This window comes from Austrofundulus limnaeus, unplaced genomic scaffold, assembly GCF_001266775.1.
Source record: "Austrofundulus limnaeus strain Quisiro unplaced genomic scaffold, Austrofundulus_limnaeus-1.0 Scaffold259, whole genome shotgun sequence".
Taxonomy (NCBI): domain Eukaryota; kingdom Metazoa; phylum Chordata; class Actinopteri; order Cyprinodontiformes; family Rivulidae; genus Austrofundulus; species Austrofundulus limnaeus.
The window spans coordinates 472,623-492,136 of NW_013952661.1; the positions used below are offsets into that span (position 1 = coordinate 472,623).

Here is a 19,514-nt window from a genome sequence, read left to right on the forward strand (position 1 = left end):
TCTACAAGAAAGAAAGAAACAGCATTGAAGTTACTGCAACAACTGCAGCATACAGTACTGTTTATGAAGGCTACTGCTAGCAGCAGCAAACTCTTTGAATTCTTTGTCATGTCTTGTCCTCAAACGTTTAATTAAATTGCTGCTGTTAAAACATCCAACTTTCGCTCCTCCTCTTGACAGTTTAGCAGAGCACAGCAGACCGTCTGCTTGTTAGGTGTCCTCGTTTGGTAGCCGATCTTAAAATATCTCCAAACTGGCGATATGTTACTTCTTCTTCTTCTCATCATTCTTCTTCTGTTGTTCGGGGGTGCGGTCGGAAATAACTTGTCAGTGCGTTAGCGCCCCCGCCTGGTATGGATTGTTTTTTACCCTTTATGCTGCAGAGCAGCACAGGAGGAACAAAAAAGGGGACAAAAGCGGTATCRGTTAAGAGTATCGGCCGGCTTTTACGAATACGAGTGCGAGTACTTGATGCTGGTAGCGGACTTGATACCGATACTTGTATCGGTATCGGGACACCTCTAATTTTTAATTATGATGCAAATCCATCTAGAGAGGATTCCTGTTGTCCATCACAGTCAGGGGTTTCAACTGTAACTCAGGTAAAGGTCCCTGTCCATCTGCTCTTCGTGCCTTGCTCAGTTTTARCGCTAACTTCAGGCAGAGTTTTGCCGCWCAGCTTCCACCATCAATGCGCACACAAGCATCAGMTTCCTGTTGACTCCGCATCTACTTTTATGAGCCCATGACAAATTGCAAATCAGCCTTTGCTTGTGCATCTTTTGCACGGCTGCAGTGCTGCTTGTGCACAAATATCTATGTTTATCTTATTTTTCTTTTGGCTCAGTCAGTTTAGGTGAAGAGTAGTAGTAACGGAGCTAGCCAAAACACCTACACCACTGTGTCTGCTACATAGCAGGGTAGAGTAAACAAATCATCAGTTTACCTCATTTTGATGTTTTCTCTTTTTTACAAKGGGGTGTAGTTGACCAACAATGAAAAGTTGTTGGTTGTCCGCTTTTGGGGACTCCTCATTTCCTTCAAACTACATCCACACTCACACCAGCAACTGCTTCCTCAACAATCGGTGCATGTACAGCAGCAGGCCGGGCCACTTGTACAGACAGCGGGTGGGTGATACCAAGTTTTTTGCAGGGGAGGGGGTCGGGGCGTTGCATTAAAACATGCAGAAATTTTACTAAAAAATGTAAATGAATAAAGAAAATCAATTATTGACGTAAGATATGTATACTGAAATGATGCAATTTTATTGGGGGTGGGGGTTACATTGACTGGATCAAATTATTGGGGGGGTTATAACCCCCCTACCCCTGTGTAAATTACGCGGGTGGTCTAGACTGCTCTGGGTTGAAAATGAGGTTTTGACTCTGCAAAATGACATTGGGATCAAATCCAGAGCAACAAGTCACATGGATGGAGAGTTCTGGAGTCTGCTTTCTCTCACATGAAAATCATCAAGTCCAAGAACAGATCCACAAAGACTGATGATCATCTGGAGACCTGCTTACACCTCAACCACCTCATACTCCCTGCCTATGAGACGCTGGCCTCCTCTCAGTGTCAGAAGTCCCACTAAGGTAGACATACTTTTTTTTACATTATTTATTTATACATTATTTTTGTATAGCTTGCATAAAAAGTTGTCTCCTCTAGACTTGTCACAATGTGTCTGTTTGTTGTTTTTTATTACATTTTAGACCAGACTAGTGTCTTATACACTGACTGGCACCTTTGTGTTACTTATTTATTTATTTTGCAGTTTGGGTGTGCCCTTGTTTTCCGTACCTAGCGTGGCTGTGTGTGTGTCTTGTTTACAGGTGGTGAACCAGGTGGAACTCTTTGAATGGTCTGGAGCTGGCAGCCTGGACCAGTGAGGGACTGAGCTCTTCAACACCTACAGATGACATCATCCTGCATGCTGCAGATTGAGGTTTGAAATAGTTGTTGGAGGTATGTGAATCTGCACCATCGTAAGTCACTTTTTGTAATAGTATAAATGAGAGAGTTTTATATTGTGTGCTTTGACTTTAGTTTTTTGTTTTGTTTTTCCTCCCCTGTATGGAGAGAAAGAGAGGAGAGTTCTTTGAATAGATGAAGACGAGTTCCCGTGCTCCAAAGTTATTTGACTCTGTGGTTCTCACACTGGACAGGTTTCCAGCCCTCATAGCTCGCACGTTACAGGGAATACTAATTGAAGGAGGTAAAAAAATTATCCTTTTTGTCCGAGCATCACTTTTCTGTTTCTCTGTCAGGAGTTAAGTAAGGATTTTATCTTTTGCCTTTTTTTTTTTTTGTAGTTAAATATATGGTTAAGTAGTTTTGTTTGACAATACTTTAAATTAAATAAAACTAGCAACACATTACTGTCTGTTTTATTTACTTTAAATAAGTGAGGAGTAGGGGGACGAAAAAATAAGTTTTTTTATACTGACACTGGACGAGTAGATCTTGGCAAACTGCCGACTTCAAAAGTAGCTCTTGGTTCAAAAAAGGTTGGGCACCCCTGCTGTAGACTTAGCATAAAATTTAAAAAGGCACAGCTTTTAGGTCCCTCCCCCTTGCTCTCTGTTGAGCTACAGCCCTTCATCCTAAGCTCCACCCACACAGCATAGCCTGTCGAGAACGCTGGTTACATATTGTAACCCCAGATTCTAAGAGTGTAAGCGCAGCCCTCTAAGGCTATCGCTGATGGACATCCCTGGCACGCATTCTGAAGAACCAATAGTCTATGCCTACCTGCTGTGGGCCCCACCTCAGTCTGCATAAAAGCCGGCTGGACCGAACCTCTTCTCCCGATAGCTTTCTCTTCAGCTATGGAAGCGGGTGAGACTCCAAACTTAGAGGGCTGCACTACACTCATAGAATCTGGGGTCACAATACGTAACCAACGTTCTATTTTGTGTAAGCTCCACCCTCTGAGGCTATCGCTGATGGGTATAGAGGTGAAGCCCGATGTAGTCTGCGCCTCACCGGCTCTAACAGACTCCTGAATCTCCTCCCAAAAACCCAAACAACGCTCCTGTGACATTTCTGCATGAAAATGCAGGAGCAGTTCAGAACATCTGATCTATGTGAATGAATCAGGATATTTTGCCTACACTAGGCACAGTGAGCACATTCCTGCGTGAAAAGGAAAAAGTTGTTTCTATCACATAATTCATAATGTGATGAAAAACACAATATGTACAATATAATTTATTACTCTGGCAAAGTCCCAAGAACGGAGTGAGTCAGAGAAGAACATGAAACATCACACAGGTAAAAATGGATGAAAGGACAGGCTGATGACCAGGAGGCTGCTGTGCAGATGTCCTGGACTGACATTCCTCTGTATAAGGCAGAGGAAGAAGAGATCCCCCGTGTGGAGTGAGCTGATAAAACATCTGGAAGCTGTAGCCCAGACGAGATGTGAACCTGTGAAACAGCTTCACAAAGCCAATGTGACAGCCTCTGGGAAGATAGAGGCTGTCCCACAGACTGCTCTCTGMAATGAACAAATAAGCTCTGAGAGCGTCTTATCTCTGATGTGCGCGCCACATAGCAAACTGGCAAACTACACTGTAGCCACAGCTGCCCTGGGGCACAATGACAGAAACAAGGCTGCCATGCACCAGCACCACCGGACCCTCTGACCACCATCAGTAGGCAAGGTGGGTGAAGTGTCTTGCCCAAGGACACAACGACTGAGACGGCTGGAYGGGRGATTGAACCAGCRACCTTCYGGTTCCAGGACGAMTCCCCTAACCACTCYGCCACAGCCGCCCAAAAAAGCYGGGTTAGGACACAGTATTGCCAAATTGCCATCCCCACGAATACTGAGACACAAGATGGAGCCACCGACAAGGCTGACAGCTCGCTTACTCTTTTTGCTGATGTTAACGCTAACAGTAGGGCTGTTTTCTGTGATAGAAACTTCAGCGAAACCTGGTCCAGAGGCTCAAAAGGAGCTTTGGACAGAGCGCGTAATACAAGCGTTAAATCCCACTATGTTAAGTGCGTGCTTGTGACAGGTCTGTGTCTGCGCACGCCTTTCAGGCTTTGACTAAAACAACTACAACTCTCATTTCCCAACCCTCCAGCATAAAAGGCAGCGGACAACATGTATTGGAAGGATGTTTATTGTTTTGTAGAGCGGACTAATAACATCAACTGAAATCTTGTATGTGTTTTGGATTGATAGTTTTAATAACTGTTATGGTTTATCAAGGCATTAAAAAATCATCAGCTTGATTTTACAGAACACATTGCATGTTTGTTGTCACATTAAACAAAGGTGATGTTTAACCTTTCATTAGATTTGCTCAGTACAGTCCCTGCAGAAATGCATCTTCCAGCCCTACTGGTAGCTCCAATATAAAAATGTCAGGGCTCAAGTGAAATTAATTTAAAGTGTTCAGCCATCATGGTGGGATCCACACAAACGGCCCACTGAGACTCCCCTCTGAGCTAGCCTCCAATTACTGTGCAGGTGCAACTCAATGGGTCTTTAAGAAAAGGTCAATCGCCTTGTCATCTGTGTCACTGTGTGTGTGTGCGTGCGTGCGTGCGTGCGTGTGAAACAGCGAGAGAGAGAGGGTTTTCCTCTGATCAGGCATCCATCGTTAAAATTTTCTTTCCTGAAGCTGGGATTACTTTCTGAGAGTTTAGATAATGTCTGCTAAGTGATCCATATATTTTGCTAACAGACAAACACACATCTAGGCTATTACATGATCACCAACCTTTCAATAAAGTGGACAAAAATAAAGTTAGAGTAGATTGAAATCCAATTCAAAGACCCAGGCCTGTGGATTCAAAGGTAGCTGGCAGCCGGTGAAATTCACTGTGTAAAATCTCCATTTCGCTGCATTTCTGCTACTTTAGCTGCGGCCCAGTTGTACTGGGAAGCAGGAGTTCTCCCACTTATGAGTCATAAATTTAAACTGGAATGCTTCTCCAGTGGGAATTCCCAGTCAGAAAGGGGGAGAGTTCAGAACTCAAGACTCACCATAACTCAACAGTGAGTAAAACKCTCACATTTAGTCAGTCGTACACAAAGTACTTTTCAGTGTTTATAAGAAAAATGAAAATAAAATGGTGTTTCTATGCAGGAAATATCATGTAGAGCTTAGTTAGTGTTTGTTAACGATGCTTAGTCGTAGCAGTGAGACGAGGAACGTGACTTTTCGTGTGTAGTCAAACTTAAACATGAAATATTGAGTTTAATTACAATTGGCTCTTTGAGGGCCACCATAGTGCTCATGTGGCCCTTAGTGATAGCCCCTAATGCAGGGGTGTCAAACTAATTTTCACTATTTTCTTGTTTATTACTGGCTGCTGCCAAAAGAAAAAGGTGAAGAATGTTTTTCTGCTTTATCTCATCAACGTTGGGATGAAATATACCAAATTTTGCAAAACATAATGAGTCAAGTTATATCCACAAGTGATTTACTCATGAAGCCAACTCAACACAAACAAACATACATACAAACATAAGTCTATAAGGAGTTTTACCGATGTTGAGCAAAAGATGTGGCAGTAGCTAAAAGTCATCTCAAACACATACTGTGAGCCTGACGTGATGACTCAGAGATGGAGCAGACTGTTATTATCACTATCTCAGCACTAAGCGTAAGTTTAACAAATGCCTAAAACATGAGCTCATTCTTCAGAGTGGTCTTTAAAGACCCTGTGTGGAAATATCAGATGTAGTGTTTGGAAGGCGAAAGCATGGTGTGATATAAGCAACGTGTTCTGTGGAACAGTGATTGCATGGTCTGTGAGTATCATGTGTTTTGTGATGCTCCAGTGATTAAACTGCCTGAGCTCTGACTGCTGGGGAAGCATTTCTATCTGAAAAAAGTGATGTTTCACTCAGCACACAGAGGGAAACGATGTTATTCAGGACTGAATAGAGCAAATTCCATGAGAATATAAACAAATTACAACCAGCGGATCATCATAATTGCATTTCTGTTATTTCCCTGGAGTCCTTCAGTTACTATGGTTTCTCCCAAAATAACTTGAGCTTGATGAGGCTGCCATGATGGCCTCTCCCAGTCCCTGTTTGGGTCTGGAACCATCTGAAGATGTACATGTCATTTGATCCATTGTTTTAACAAGCTTCGATCTTTGAAAAATGTCTTGATGCATGAATGATTTAGCATCATCTTTTGCAGCAAATTGAAATAGAGCTTTAAAGGGGACCTATTATGCAAAGTTCACTTTTTTACTTGATTTTATGAATCAGTTTGGATCTGTRCTGCTTCCAGAAACCGTCCAAGCACCAAAACATACTCCCAGCTGCTTTTTGAAAAAATATAATTGGGTTTTTTAGTGTCAGCAAACAAGCTGTTTCAAAAACCTGCAGATTGTTACATCACAAACCRGRTAACCTAGCAATGCCAAGGCGAGCCCAACCCCTCATCTAGTAATTCAGACTCCCRCGCCACAGCATTTGTCTCACAGAAGCCTCCAGGCTGCTGGGCGCAGACCTTGACCACCTCTCAGTTCATCTTTGCCGGCTTCAGGAAGAGGCAAAGGACGTGAATTGGCCTCGCCGGCACCAAGGCGCCTGACTTCAGTCAGATGCTCCAGTCTGTCCCTAACAAGCCCCCAGACAGAYTGGAGCAAAGTTTACCATGAGATGTCTTGTAYGGCAAAACTGGAAAAAAGAGCCCTCGTGGAGGGTAGACAACTGCTCTGATGAAGACAAAGTAGTTGTGGGGATTGTCAAAATCTTTGTAAATGATGGTGGGGTGACCGAGAGGGGWGGGGTAGCTGCAGTTCACATAGGGATACAGAGAAGTGAAGTCTACGTAGTGAAYAGTTTCACCCGGCCCTGCTGTGTGCCTCAGACTGAGAGCACAGGTTYTGCCGCCAAACAGAGCTCGTCGAGGGGAGAGAGGTTCGGGTGCATCAAAGTTCTCAAGAAAGCTGATGACACCTGTGTGTGATTTTTTCATCTCTGTCCACTCATGCTCCCACAAAACCTCCAAACAAACACAGTACACAGACTGCAAGATCCTGCCTCTTTCAATGGTAGCTGCATAAATCTGCCCAAACTCAACTCGTCTCAAGCGATACTTGTCACCCGTGGTACAAACATCCGTAGAACTCAAAAACGACCTTGACACCATCAATTTCTGTGTACCCATCCACATAGGGTCTGATTTTCCGCTTGCCGGTGTTTAACGCATGCTCAATATGTATATTTCTACTCCATCTGACCCACTCAAGCCACTGGATGGACATGATGGAGAAACTCTTAAAGCTGCATCTGTAATCTACAGGTGAGGAGATAGCTAGAGCTTTGGGAGGAAGGAACTTGGTTACAAAAACCTTCATGCAGGCTGAAGCTATTGTGATGCATTTAAATGGATCAACACTTGTCTCCTTAAAGAACTGGTCTCTGAATTTAACACAACCACAAAACAGAATGTCAACATCATTTTTGCAAYAATGACGAGCTTCTTTCTTTAAGTCAAAGACCTCTTTGTATGCTTCTCTGTACCAGTCGRTAAATTCTTGCTGCTCTGGAGGACTCATGAGTGCTACGCCGTAACTGTCTGGTGGGGGAAAAGATCCGACATACTGCAGGTGCTGTTCTGAAGAGAATAGTTTAGGGAACTGACCTTTAGCGTGATCAGTGAAACCTAACGCTTTTGGCATGGCACTTAGCTTCATACCCAGAAAGGACAGACTGTCGATGAATTTTAAACTGTAGTCAGGATCTGTAAAACAGAGAATTTTGCTCCCCTGCTTGATAAGATGAGGTTTTATACCTAACTGCAGCATGGTATTAAGGATAAGGTAACTATTGTACCCGAGAGCATTATGAGCTATGAAGGTGTAACCCTTGTACACAGGTCTCCTGAAATGAAGAAGAAACTGTTTAACACAATCCAGACTGTAAGCAAACCATTCAACACKTTTTAATGTTTTTGTACAAACCACAAAAGGAACGTGCGTTCCACTCTGATCAAAAAAGGACTCAAAATTGTAAAAAATCCATTTCTCGTGAAGTTTATCGTCAGCAGTGCCAGGCTGAATGTAACACTGATGCTCATCGAGAGTTACAGTACATCTAACCCTGGAGGTACTTTTTCGTCGCAGATAGCACATTTTATGTCACAGACGTGCAAAGTTTTCTGCTTGGTTAGAGGAATGTGATAYAGCCTTTTACAGATCAGACACATTTTTATCATCTCACAATCTTTTCAGCTTGAGGTCTGTTGCAGGGTTCTTTGTGCCTATCAACGCTTGAAGTGTTACGATAGATCCTATTACAATCCTTACATTGTACAGGCTTGTACTCCTGACGAGTACAAGAGACGCTACAGCAGACACCGCAGTAACCTTGGCATTGGTGTGTGTTAGGATTATCGTGGCCACTGTAGCAGTATGAACAGATGTAGCTGGAACCGATAAAACCCTTAWGGTTCTTTATTCCATAATAATGATTTTGGAATAACAATAAAAACATGAGATTCGAGCGATCCTGGAAGTCGGTCTCAAATTTACACAAAGCATTGTCTGAATTTCTGAGAAACACCACAATCTTTCTGTTCAAAATGGCTTCAAATTTACAGATGTCACTGAATGGAACAGGTGTCTGATCATTAAGACCCGCCGCAAGCTGCCACTCCCTCCCCTGTTGTAAAGCTTGATTATCTGTAAAATTTGGATTAAAGACATGAGCGAGGCTGACGGCAAAACACAGCTGATCCCCGGTGTTTTCAACAATATACAAGTGCTGCTTTTTCTTGTTAATCAGTTCACATTCTAATGTTTTTACAGCCTTGCGTTTTGAGCCTCCTCTGGGATTTCTCACTATCTGAAGAATCAATTCTATATTGTTGCCAGAAGGTATCTCTCCAACTCATCTAAAAAAATCTTCAAATGCAGGCAGAATTACATCACCCTCRTTAGTAAAAGGAAAAGTTGCATGACAAGAATCAGTACCTCCCACTAACTCCACAACTACATCATTACGCCCAGCTAACGACTCAGCCGTCTCAGCTAGTTCAATGAGGATACACATGACGTCTGTATAGAAGGCAGTGAGGTCAGGTACAGCACCCGGGCATGGAGGCGGGATTCTGAAAGTTCGCCTTATTTCTAGGTTATTGAAACGCTCGCATTAGACTGCTGGAGGTGGTTCTCCCTGATTATGATCATGGTCGGCTACAACCTCCATATTACCACCATGCTGCTCTGCAGGATCAGGTGAGGGAAAAGGAGCATCCTCTACAAAACTTTCTGCAACAGGTGAGGAAGGGGGAGGAGCAGAATTTTGCAAAGCATTTCATTTTGTGGGGTGTTGGTTGGAGATGGTCTGTTTAAGTTTCTGAGTGCCTCTTCTAAGGAGAGAAGGAAGTCACCTCGCACATTTTCATTTAATACATTTTCCCTTTTATCTCGATGAGGTGGAGACTGATTTATACGAAGAATTACATCTTGTATTGATCTAATGTATTCTGATAAATGAACAGCAGTGGGGACCTCTCTCAATTCCTCTACAGCATTTCTTATTTAATTTAAACCATTTCTACCTTGTTGGTCATCCATATTTACAGAGTTCACTCGTCATTCACCTTAAGATCACGGGATAGAGTCTGTATCAGGGTCTGACTTGCTTGAAGAAGCTTCACGGATCTCACTTTATGGCAGTCAGCAGACAGTAGAACTCCTTCTGCGCTTTGAACGTGGCTGACACCTGGTGGGTATCTRGTCCAATAACAACAGGGCTTCTGAAATGATAGGAAAAAAAACTATTAGTTATAAATCCCGCTTTTAATAACAACAAAAAGAATAATCATGTAAATAAAGAGATAACAGCATACCTGAAATTAATCTGTTAATTGAGGATGCTCTCCTTCAAACTCTCTGGACCTTGAGCTTTCTTTTCACAAACTTGAAGGCTGTGAAACAGAAAAATTATCACTAATCATCCCACTTTTTTCAAGCATTATGGTCAGACATTCAAACAAGGTCCCCACATATGTAGGTATACAAACACACACACACACACACACACACACATACACACACACGGTCCCCACATATGTAGGTATACACACACGCTTGATTAAATAAGAAAATATTTATTTAAACAAAACAAAAGGCTGTCGAGGCAGAAAAGCATAAGGAATGCATGTGCACAGGGAAAAACCCAAACAGCAGGCAAAGCCATACAATGGACCAGTGAAGTAATGAGGAGCTAAGATCAGTATTTATGCAAACAGAGGAGGAGTGAAGAGGGACAACAGCTGAGGAGGCTTGATCACAGATGACAGACAGCTGAGTGGTTAACAGAGAAATGACATGCAGACTGAGGAGAGATGAGGGTAAGAAGGCAAAGAGGACACAAGGGGGAGACAACAGATCAGACACAGATTCCTACAGACAAACAACCAATCWCTCTCTCAGTCACACCTAGCGACAATTTAGTTATCAATTAACCTAACAGTCATATTTTTGGTCTGTGGGAGGAAGCCGGAGTACCTGGAGAAAACCCACACATGCATGGAAAGAACATGCAAACTCTACCCAGAAAGATTCCTGGGCCGGGATTTGATTTTGTGACTTTCTTGCTGAGAGACATCAACATTACTAATTGAAGCACCATGCTGCCATACATAAATAGTGTAAAATAAAATAAATATAACCATAAGTAGTATGGTTAGGTGAAAGAAGTACCATAAGTTGATCTAAGAAGAGATTATAGTAGGACCAGGGGAGAACTTTAGGTCTACCATTGGGGTAAAGGGGGTTATGCCTTCTACCTTTTTATTTATTAAATCATTTACTTTTGTAAAACGATTCAGGATATTTGGGGGTTAAAATATACATGTAATGCTTTTATTGTGACTTAAAGAGAAGTGAATTATTAAAGAGAGAGCTTTACTTCAATATGTTTTCTGTCTAAAACGATTTTGCACAACTCAAATTAAAACGTGTTTTGCCACAATGAACATTTTGTGTACATCAGTAGAAGATAGCCTATGTTTTTAGTTTTTCTTGGTTTCTTTTTCTCTCAAACAAAGCTCTCCTTGCTGTAAAGACAACAGATTCCTGATCAGTTGATGGTTACAGTTGGAGGAGAATTGGACCCAGAACGCAGATAGACTTGAGGAGTTAATGAAAAAACAACTTGTTTATTTAAACAAAAACAAAACTGTCGAGGAYGCCAGAACTTATGAAGACAGAGTTGTCAGGAACATTCAGGAGGTACACAAAGAAAGAACAGACTTGTGGCACTGAATGCAATAAAGCCCTGCTGGGAGAGTGAGACATGAACTGAATAACAGGACAAAGACAAACGGAGGCACCTGAGCTGACGGGAAACCACTGAAGGACAGACAACTAACTGAGGGCCAGCAAATGAACAGAGAAACTGAAAAGATGAAAACACAAATAAATCAAACTAAACAGAATAACAAAACACAAAAGTCTTAAAAAAAAGTATATTTTACAGATAAATCCAATTTAGATACATTTAGTTGTGAATTGATGTCTATGCAGAAAAGTAGAATTTAGTCTCTCCTGGGGTTCTGTTTGAGTTAGATCACAGAGAACATGTGTAATGGAACTAATACTTTTATGTTTAAGCAAGTAATTCATGACATCCTTTAATGACCTAGATTTTCATGACATGCTGTTCATGTGCAGACAGAATGATTAAAGTCAGAACAAGATTTGCTAACAACAGTCATTCTTAGATATCACTTGTGTTTATCTTTGTGTTTTCCATTGACCTTGTATCAAATCTTGCCAAGATGACATAATGGTGTTTGTTAATATATATATGAGGCCTCTCGAGAGGACACAGTGGACAGAGTGGAGTGACAGAGAGAAGCAGAGGCACAGAGACAGGCCAGGTTGTTCTGTGTTTCTGTTGTTGCAATAAAACTCAGCTGATCATCTCAYGGAGTACCTTCATTCTTGGACCAHGTATTTCTGTCTTTGTTAAATAAATATTGCCATAACACATTTAAGGCTGGATGGACAAATCTTCCCTTGTTGACATCTTTTAATTTATTTGTAAATAAAATGTTTCTGCGCAGCTATTCAAGGATTCAAAATGTTTTATTAATTTAATTTAAAAAAAAACCTATATACAATAGAAAGCAAAGAAAATACAAAAATCTAAATAAAATGAAAAGTAGCAGAAGAATCAATCTTATGTCTGCCCCTGTTATCCCCAGAATATATTCAAACAAAACATAAATTACAAAACAATACTAAATAAAAATAAAAACATCAACTCAAACAACAATTCATATGGCTTCACATTTTACTTTTCCATATCCCTTCGGAAAACTAGCTTTTATCTGTCTCTTAAATATATACATAGATCTGGCATTTTTAAGATCATCTTCCAGACGATTCCACAATCCTATACCCTGGATTAGAACATCTTTCTCTCAAGCACGTACAAAAATATGGCTTCACAAATATYCCCATCCTACAGCTATATAGTCATGGTAAATGGACTGTAYTTGTATAGCGCTTTTCTATCCATCCAGGACACTCAAAGCGCTTTACACTGTGCCCTCATTCACCCATTCACACAGCACTCTAYTAGKTCTSTACAAAGCTAACATATACAATCATCTATGGAGACTAATCAGTGCCACTCAMATTCATACACTGATGAGACACACATCAGAGGCATTAGGGGTGAAGTATCTTGCCCAAGGACACAACAACTGAGACAGCTGGATGGGGGATCGAACCAGCAACCTTCCAGTTCCTGGATGACTCCCCTAACCACTCTGCCAGAGCCACTCATAAACCCTTCTATCAAACTAGAATGAACCAGTCTGGAAACTGGAGGGGGGCGGGGTGTTAACGTTGGATTTAAAGAGACAGCCTCAAAACGAGTTGATCTGAGACACACCTCAGAAAAGAGGTGGGGCTTGTGGAGTTACAATAAGGAGGAATTCAGACCAAAGCATTGCGGTTCCACTTTATATAGACCCAACTGAAGGATTAAAAAGCATCATATGTTTGCATTTAACAAACCAACAATAACAGATGACAGTGATAAAGGCTTAGTTGGTTTGTTTATGTTGAAATATTTTTATGGTGGGGAAATATCTGAAGATTTATCCAATCAGCTGTTGGTTCAGAGGTCAGGTTTGTGCCATAGAGACTCAAATCTGTTCTTTTATGTCACTAAAACATATTTTTAAACCCTAACTTGTCAAAACAGAGCTTCTGTTTTCAGCTGTGAATTGTAATGAAAGTAATCAGTGAACAGTCATGTACAAGTGATTAACTGTCAGAGTCAGAGTTTGCTCAATTCAAGTTGGCCACAATGAACATGATGTAGCACTGAAATAGCTCTGATTCAGGTCAGGGTACTGTATGTGTGGCAGTAGCTTTGAGTCATTCCTAACATTTACTTTGAGTGGTAACAGATTAAAGAAGAAAACCTTCACCTGCTGAGGAATACATTAACCAATATGCAAATTAGCCTGCAGTATCATTGCTCTACCCATATGAGCAGCAAAAACACGTTTTTAGACCAAATATTACAGATTTGAACAAATATGCACAAAAATATCAAAATAAGCACAAAAACAGTACTATACAACATTTTAGACACATTCTAGACAGTTTATCAGCTAAAAAATTTAATTTTGGGGTAAGTTACTCTTTAAAGAATGGCACTTTCATTTAGAAGAGCTGTTTTTAAACACATCGAAAAGCATTTTATTTTAGAACATTTATAACCTTCCTGAACTGCCCTGATTAAAGGCTTCATGTTGGTTTATAGAAGCGTCATCTCTCTCCTCTTCATCGGCTTGTTTCCTGAGTGGCTGCTGTGTCTCTGTGGTTCTGCTCGACCCGTCTGCTGTTTCACGAGACAACACTGCTTCCTTCTGGAGCACAGCTTCATTACAATAAACACGTTTATTTTTATCAGAACTTATATACTTGAGCTAAAAAAACTTCTCATCCTTCCTCTTAATTTGTACAAAGTTGAGTGACAGAAACAAATTTTAGGTTTATTATCTTTAATCAAACAAAAGAACAGCTGGAGAAGCAGCACGTGGGTTTATGTGGGTCTTTCTCTCAGATATAAGGTCCTGTATAGGTCCAGGCTCATCAGTTCAACCCAGATGCCTGCGATGATCAAAGCAATCACCACCTGTGTGTTCAGACAACAAAAACAGCTGATTTCTGCAGATTAAACAACTTTTACTGCAGATTAGTTTGTTGCTTTCAGCACACGTCAGCAATGAATTTGCCTTTCACACTTACTGCCTGACATTTGTGTAAAAATATATATTTTCTTTAATGTTAGTTCACTGTGTGTGTCATGAATCTGTGTAATAAATGAGTTTCACTTTCTGAACTAATATTCTCATTTTTTGGAGCTGCTGCTGTAGTTTCAGATGCCCACTCACAAACTTGTTGACATAAAGTTGTGAAAACAGGAAAAGGAAATGATTTCCCTCCAAATAAAGAACCCATCAATCTCTGAAAAACTTCCAGTTGTTTGACCGTAACTCCTGATAATTCAGTTTAAAGATGTGTTTCTGTAAGATTCAGTTCCACAGTTAATGAGGTTATTATAAAAACAAACCGTACTGCATAAAGAAGAATTTTTCCAGTGGTCAGATGATCCTGATGGTCCTCAGCCTGTTCTGTCTGGGTCAAAGCGTTTTCATGGTCCAGATTGAGGACCCCTTTGGGTAAAACTCGGAGCCCCCAGTAAACCCTCTTTACTCTGCGGTAGTTGGCGTCCTGCACATCACACCGATACGTTCCTGAAAGAATGGATCAACTTGTTACAGAGGATCTTTGTGTTTCTTCTACAGTTAGTTAATGTGCTGTAACAAGTGAAGACAGACATACAGGTGCTGGTCATAAAATTAGAATATCATGAAAAAGTAGATTTATTTCAGTAATTCCATTTAAAAAGTGAAACTTGTATATTATATTCATACATTACATACAAACTCATATATTTCAAATGTTTATTTCGTTTAATTTTGATGATTACAAATGACWACAAATGAAAATCTCAAATTCAGCATATCAGAAAATTAGAATCTTGTGAAAAGGTTCAAAATGGATGGCACCTGGTACCACACTCTAATCAGCTAATTAACTCAAACCACCTGCAAAGGCCTTTAAATGGTCTTTCAGTCTAGTTCTATAGGCTACACAATCATGGGGAAGACTGCTGACTTGACAGTTGTCCAAAAGACGACCATCGACACCTTGCACAAGGAGGGCAAGACACAAAAGGTCATCGCTAAAGAGGCTGGCTGTTCACAGAGCTCTGTGTCCAAGCACATTAATAGAGAGGCGAAGGGAAGGAAAAGATGTGGTCGAAAAAAATGTACAAGCAAGAGAGATAACCGCACCCTGGAGAGGATTGTGAAACAAAACCCATTCAAAAATGTGGGGGAGATTCACAAAGAGTGGACTGCAGCTGGAGTGAGTGCTTCAAGAACCACCACACACAGACGTATGAAAGACATGGGTTTCTGCTGTCGCATTCCTTGTGTCAAGCCACTCTTGAACCACAGACAGCGTCAGAAGCGTCTTGCCTGGGCTACAGAGAAACAGGACTGGACTGCTGGTGAGTGGTCCAAAGTCATGTTCTCTGATGAAAGTAAATTTTGCATTTCCTTTGGAAATCAAGGTCCCAGAGTCTGGAGGAAAAGAAGAGAGGCACTTCATCCACGTTGCTTGAAGTCCAGTGTAAAGTTTCCACAGTCAGTGATGGTTTGGGGTGCCATGTCATCTGCTGGTGTTGGTCCATTGTGTTTTCTGAGGTCCAGGGTCAACGCAGCCACATACCAGGAAGTTTTAGAGCACTTCATGCTTCCTGCTGCTGACCAACTTTTTGGAGATGCAGATTTCATTTTCCAACAGGACTTGGCACCTGCACACAGTGCCAAAGCTACCAGTACCTGGTTGAAGGACCATGGTATCCCTGTTCTTAATTGGCCAGCAAACTCTCCTGACCTTAACCCCATAGAAAATCTATGGGGTATTGTGAAGAAGAAGATGCAATACACCAGACCCAACAATTCAGAAGAGCTAAAAGCCACTATTAGAGCAACCTGGGCTATCATAACACCTGAGCAGTGCCACAGACTGATCGACTCCATGCCACGCCGCATTGCTGCAGTAATACAGGCCAAAGGAGCCCCAACTAAATACTGAGTGCTGTACATGCTCATACTTTTCATGTTCATACTTTTCAGTTGGCCAACATTTCTATAAATCCTTTGTTTTTATTGGTCTTCAGTAATATTCTAATTTTCTGATATGCTGAATTTGAGATTTTCATTTGTTGTCATTTGTAATCATCAAAATTAAACGAAATAAACATTTGAAATATATGAGTTTGTATGTAATGTATGAATATAATATACAAGTTTCACTTTTTAAATGGAATTACTGAAATAAATCTACTTTTCATGATATTCTAATTTTATGACCAGCACCTGTATGATCAGTAGAACCAGTGTGCTGCAGCCTTCATAGACCTACAGCACAGAAACACAGGCAGACCATGAGTTACCTCAGCTGTATGCAGCCTGCAGCTCTGAYGCTACATTTAGCTGGTTAGCTTCTCTGCAGCTCTTTGCAGCTTTGAGCAGAACTGATTTTCATCATCCCAACACAAAAGGCTGTTCTCAGAAGTTTTCTGTCCAGTTTTTTGTTTTTTAAGACAGAACTATTGACACAGAAACTAAACATCCTGATCAGATCAGGCTAGTGGTTTGTTACACTGTTAGCTGCTGAATTAATCCAACTTTCAGCCTCACAGTTTGATCTTTCTCTCAAATCCAACCAAAAAAAACTGAAAATGTYTGGATAAGAACACAAGTTGATAAAGTTTTTAATCACAGAGTTTTTGACAGAAGGATCTGCAGAAATAAGACAAGTCAGTCTGAGAATCATAAGAACTAGAAGTAAAGGCAGGACATCTAATAAGATTATAAAAATATTTTGTTTTAATATTAGTAAATTCCTTATCATAATCAAATATCTACTGTAAACTGGACGTTTTTTTCCACTATCAGTAGAACTCACACAGGTCTGCATAGTTTGGTCTTTAAATGTAATGGTTAGTAATAAAAGCTAAATGTTTTATCACCTTTTAGTATGAATATACTCTTTCATTTTTTTATCTTTTAACATAAAATAACAATAAATGCCACTATTGTACTKTTTTCATTTTGTAACGTAACAAAAAATATTTTTGCCTAATTTGTTGGTAACTTTTCGTGGTTCATCCCTGCCAACAGAACTATTCTAGGATCTGAACACATTTTTAGTTTCAGCTCTGAATGAAGTCCTTCCTGCTGGAAGCAGCTGACAAGAACTGTCTGCAGCAGCTCTGTTAACTCAACAATCATCTACAGAAATCAAAGCAGCTCTGCTGAAACTCAGTGTCCCTATAGGAATAATTGATATTTATATTTAAACTGCAAGACCACACTGTACACATTTAAAAATACAACCAGAAATGTTGGGCATTTTGTCAAAAAATACAATAAAATTTAGAGCAAAGGTAATTCTAAACAAATCATTTGGTCAAATTATTTTTAAACCACATGTACACATAAATAAATCTCTTCAACTTCTGCACTTTGAAAAGTGTCTGACTTTTTGTCCATGTGTGTGGACAGGTGGAACAAACGCAGCAGAAAATCTTTTTTTTATTATTTTTTTCAGAAATATGTGGCGTAATGCGAACAGAAATTTGGAGACGTTATACTCAGCTCAAAAAGCCGAAGAATAAAGAGGGGAATTAAACACTAGAGAGGGTCGTGTTCAAAGGATAAATCTCTGAAGCCCTGCTCCCACATGCTACGTGTTATGTGCTGCGTGCTACATGTTATGTGCTGGGTGCTACATGTTATGTGCTGGGTGCTACGTGTTTTGTGCTGCGTGCTACATGTTATGTGCTGCGTGCTACGTGTTGTGTGCTGCGTGCTACGTGTTGTGTGCTGCGTGCTACGTGTTGTGTGCTGCCAGCTTACGTGTTAAGTGCTGCATGCTACAGTAGGTGCTGCATGATTTGTGCTGTGTGCAACGTGTTATGTGCTGTGTGCTACATGTTATGTGCTGTGTACTAGTGTTACGTGCTGCATGCTACGTGTTGTGTGCTGCGTGCTACGTGTTATGTGCTGCTGGCTATGTGTTATGTGCTGCTTATGTGCTGTGTGCTACATGTTATGTGCTGTGTGCTACGTGTAATGTGCTGCATGCTATGTGTTATGTGCTGTGTGCTAGGTGTTTTGTGCTGTGTGCTACGTTTTATGTGCTGTGTGCTACGTGTAATGTGCTGCATGCTATGTGTTATGCGCTGTGTGCTACGTGTTATGTGCTGTGTGCTACATGTTATGTGCTGTGTGCTACGTGTAATGTGCTGCATGCTATGTGTTATGCGCTGTGTGCTACGTGTTATGTGCTGTGTGCTATGTGTTTTGTGCTGTGTGCTATGTTTTATGTGCTGTGTGCTACGTGTTATGTGCTGTACTATGTGTTATGTGCTACGTGTTATGTGCAGCATGCTACATGTTGCATGCTTTGTGCTGCATGCTATGTGTTATGTGCTGCAAGCTATGTGCTACATGCTTTGTGCTGCATGCTACATGTTATGTGCTGCGTGCTATGTGCTGTGTGCTACGTGTTATGTTCTGCGTGCTATGTGTTATGTGCTGCGTGCTGTGTTATATGCTGTGTGCTACGTGTTATGTGCTGCCAGCTACGTGTTATGTGCTGCATGCTACGTGTTATGTGTTGCGTGCTACATGTTATGTGCTGCATGCTATGCGTCATGTGCTATGTGCTGCATGCTTTGTGCTACATGCTACGTGTTATGTGCTGCACGCTACATGTTATGTACTGTGTGCTACGTGTTATGTGCAGCGTGCTATGTGTTATATGCTACATGCTGCATGTTTTGTGCTGCATGCTACGTGTTATGTGCTGCGTGCTGCATGCTATGTGCTATGTGTTTTGTGCTGCGTGCTATGTGTTACGTGCTATGTGCTGCAAGCTTTGTGCTGCATGCTGTGTTATGTGCTGCGTACTACGTATTGCACGCTTTGTGCTGCATGCTACGTGTTATGTGCTTTGTGCTATGTGCTGTGTGCTACGTGTTATGTGTTGTGTGCTACATGTTATGTGCTTTGTGCTATGTGCTTTGTGCTGCGTGTTATGTGCTGCGTGTTATGTGCTTTGTGCTTTGTGTTGTGTGCTACGTTTTATGTGCTTTGTGCTTTGTGCTGCGTGTTATGTGCTTTGTGCTTTGTGTTGTGTGCTGCGTGTTATGTGCTTTGTGCTTTGTGTTGTGTGCTACGTGTTATGTGCTTTGTGCTTTGTGCTTTGTGCTGCGTGTTATTGTGATGGATTGAAACAGCACACAGTATGTTCACATTCTGTAACACAGTGACTGAATTGAGATTTTATTTATTTAAAAGGAATTTCATGTTAAATTGTTTTGTTTTGTATTTGGGAACAAGTAT

General features: G+C 41.0%; 1 protein-coding gene across 4 annotated transcripts in view; it reads right to left on the reverse strand.

The window, feature by feature from the left end:
• Positions 1-8,827: 8,827 nt before the first annotated feature.
• The window catches only part of tmem81 (transmembrane protein 81), a 14,348-nt gene continuing 3,661 nt past the window's right edge, over positions 8,828-19,514 (reverse strand). For 3 of the 4 annotated variants that reach the window (XM_014020590.1, XM_014020591.1, XM_014020589.1), the window contains 2 exons: positions 14,605-14,783; positions 13,998-14,161 (listed from right to left, as the gene is read on the reverse strand). In XM_014020590.1, coding sequence (XP_013876044.1) covers positions 14,069-14,161; positions 14,605-14,783 — 272 coding nt within the window. In that variant the 3' untranslated portion in view covers positions 13,998-14,068. Of the gene's footprint in view, positions 9,753-9,845; positions 9,924-13,997; positions 14,162-14,604; positions 14,784-19,514 lie in introns of those variants that run through there. The other variant, XR_001311210.1, reaches the window with a different exon arrangement.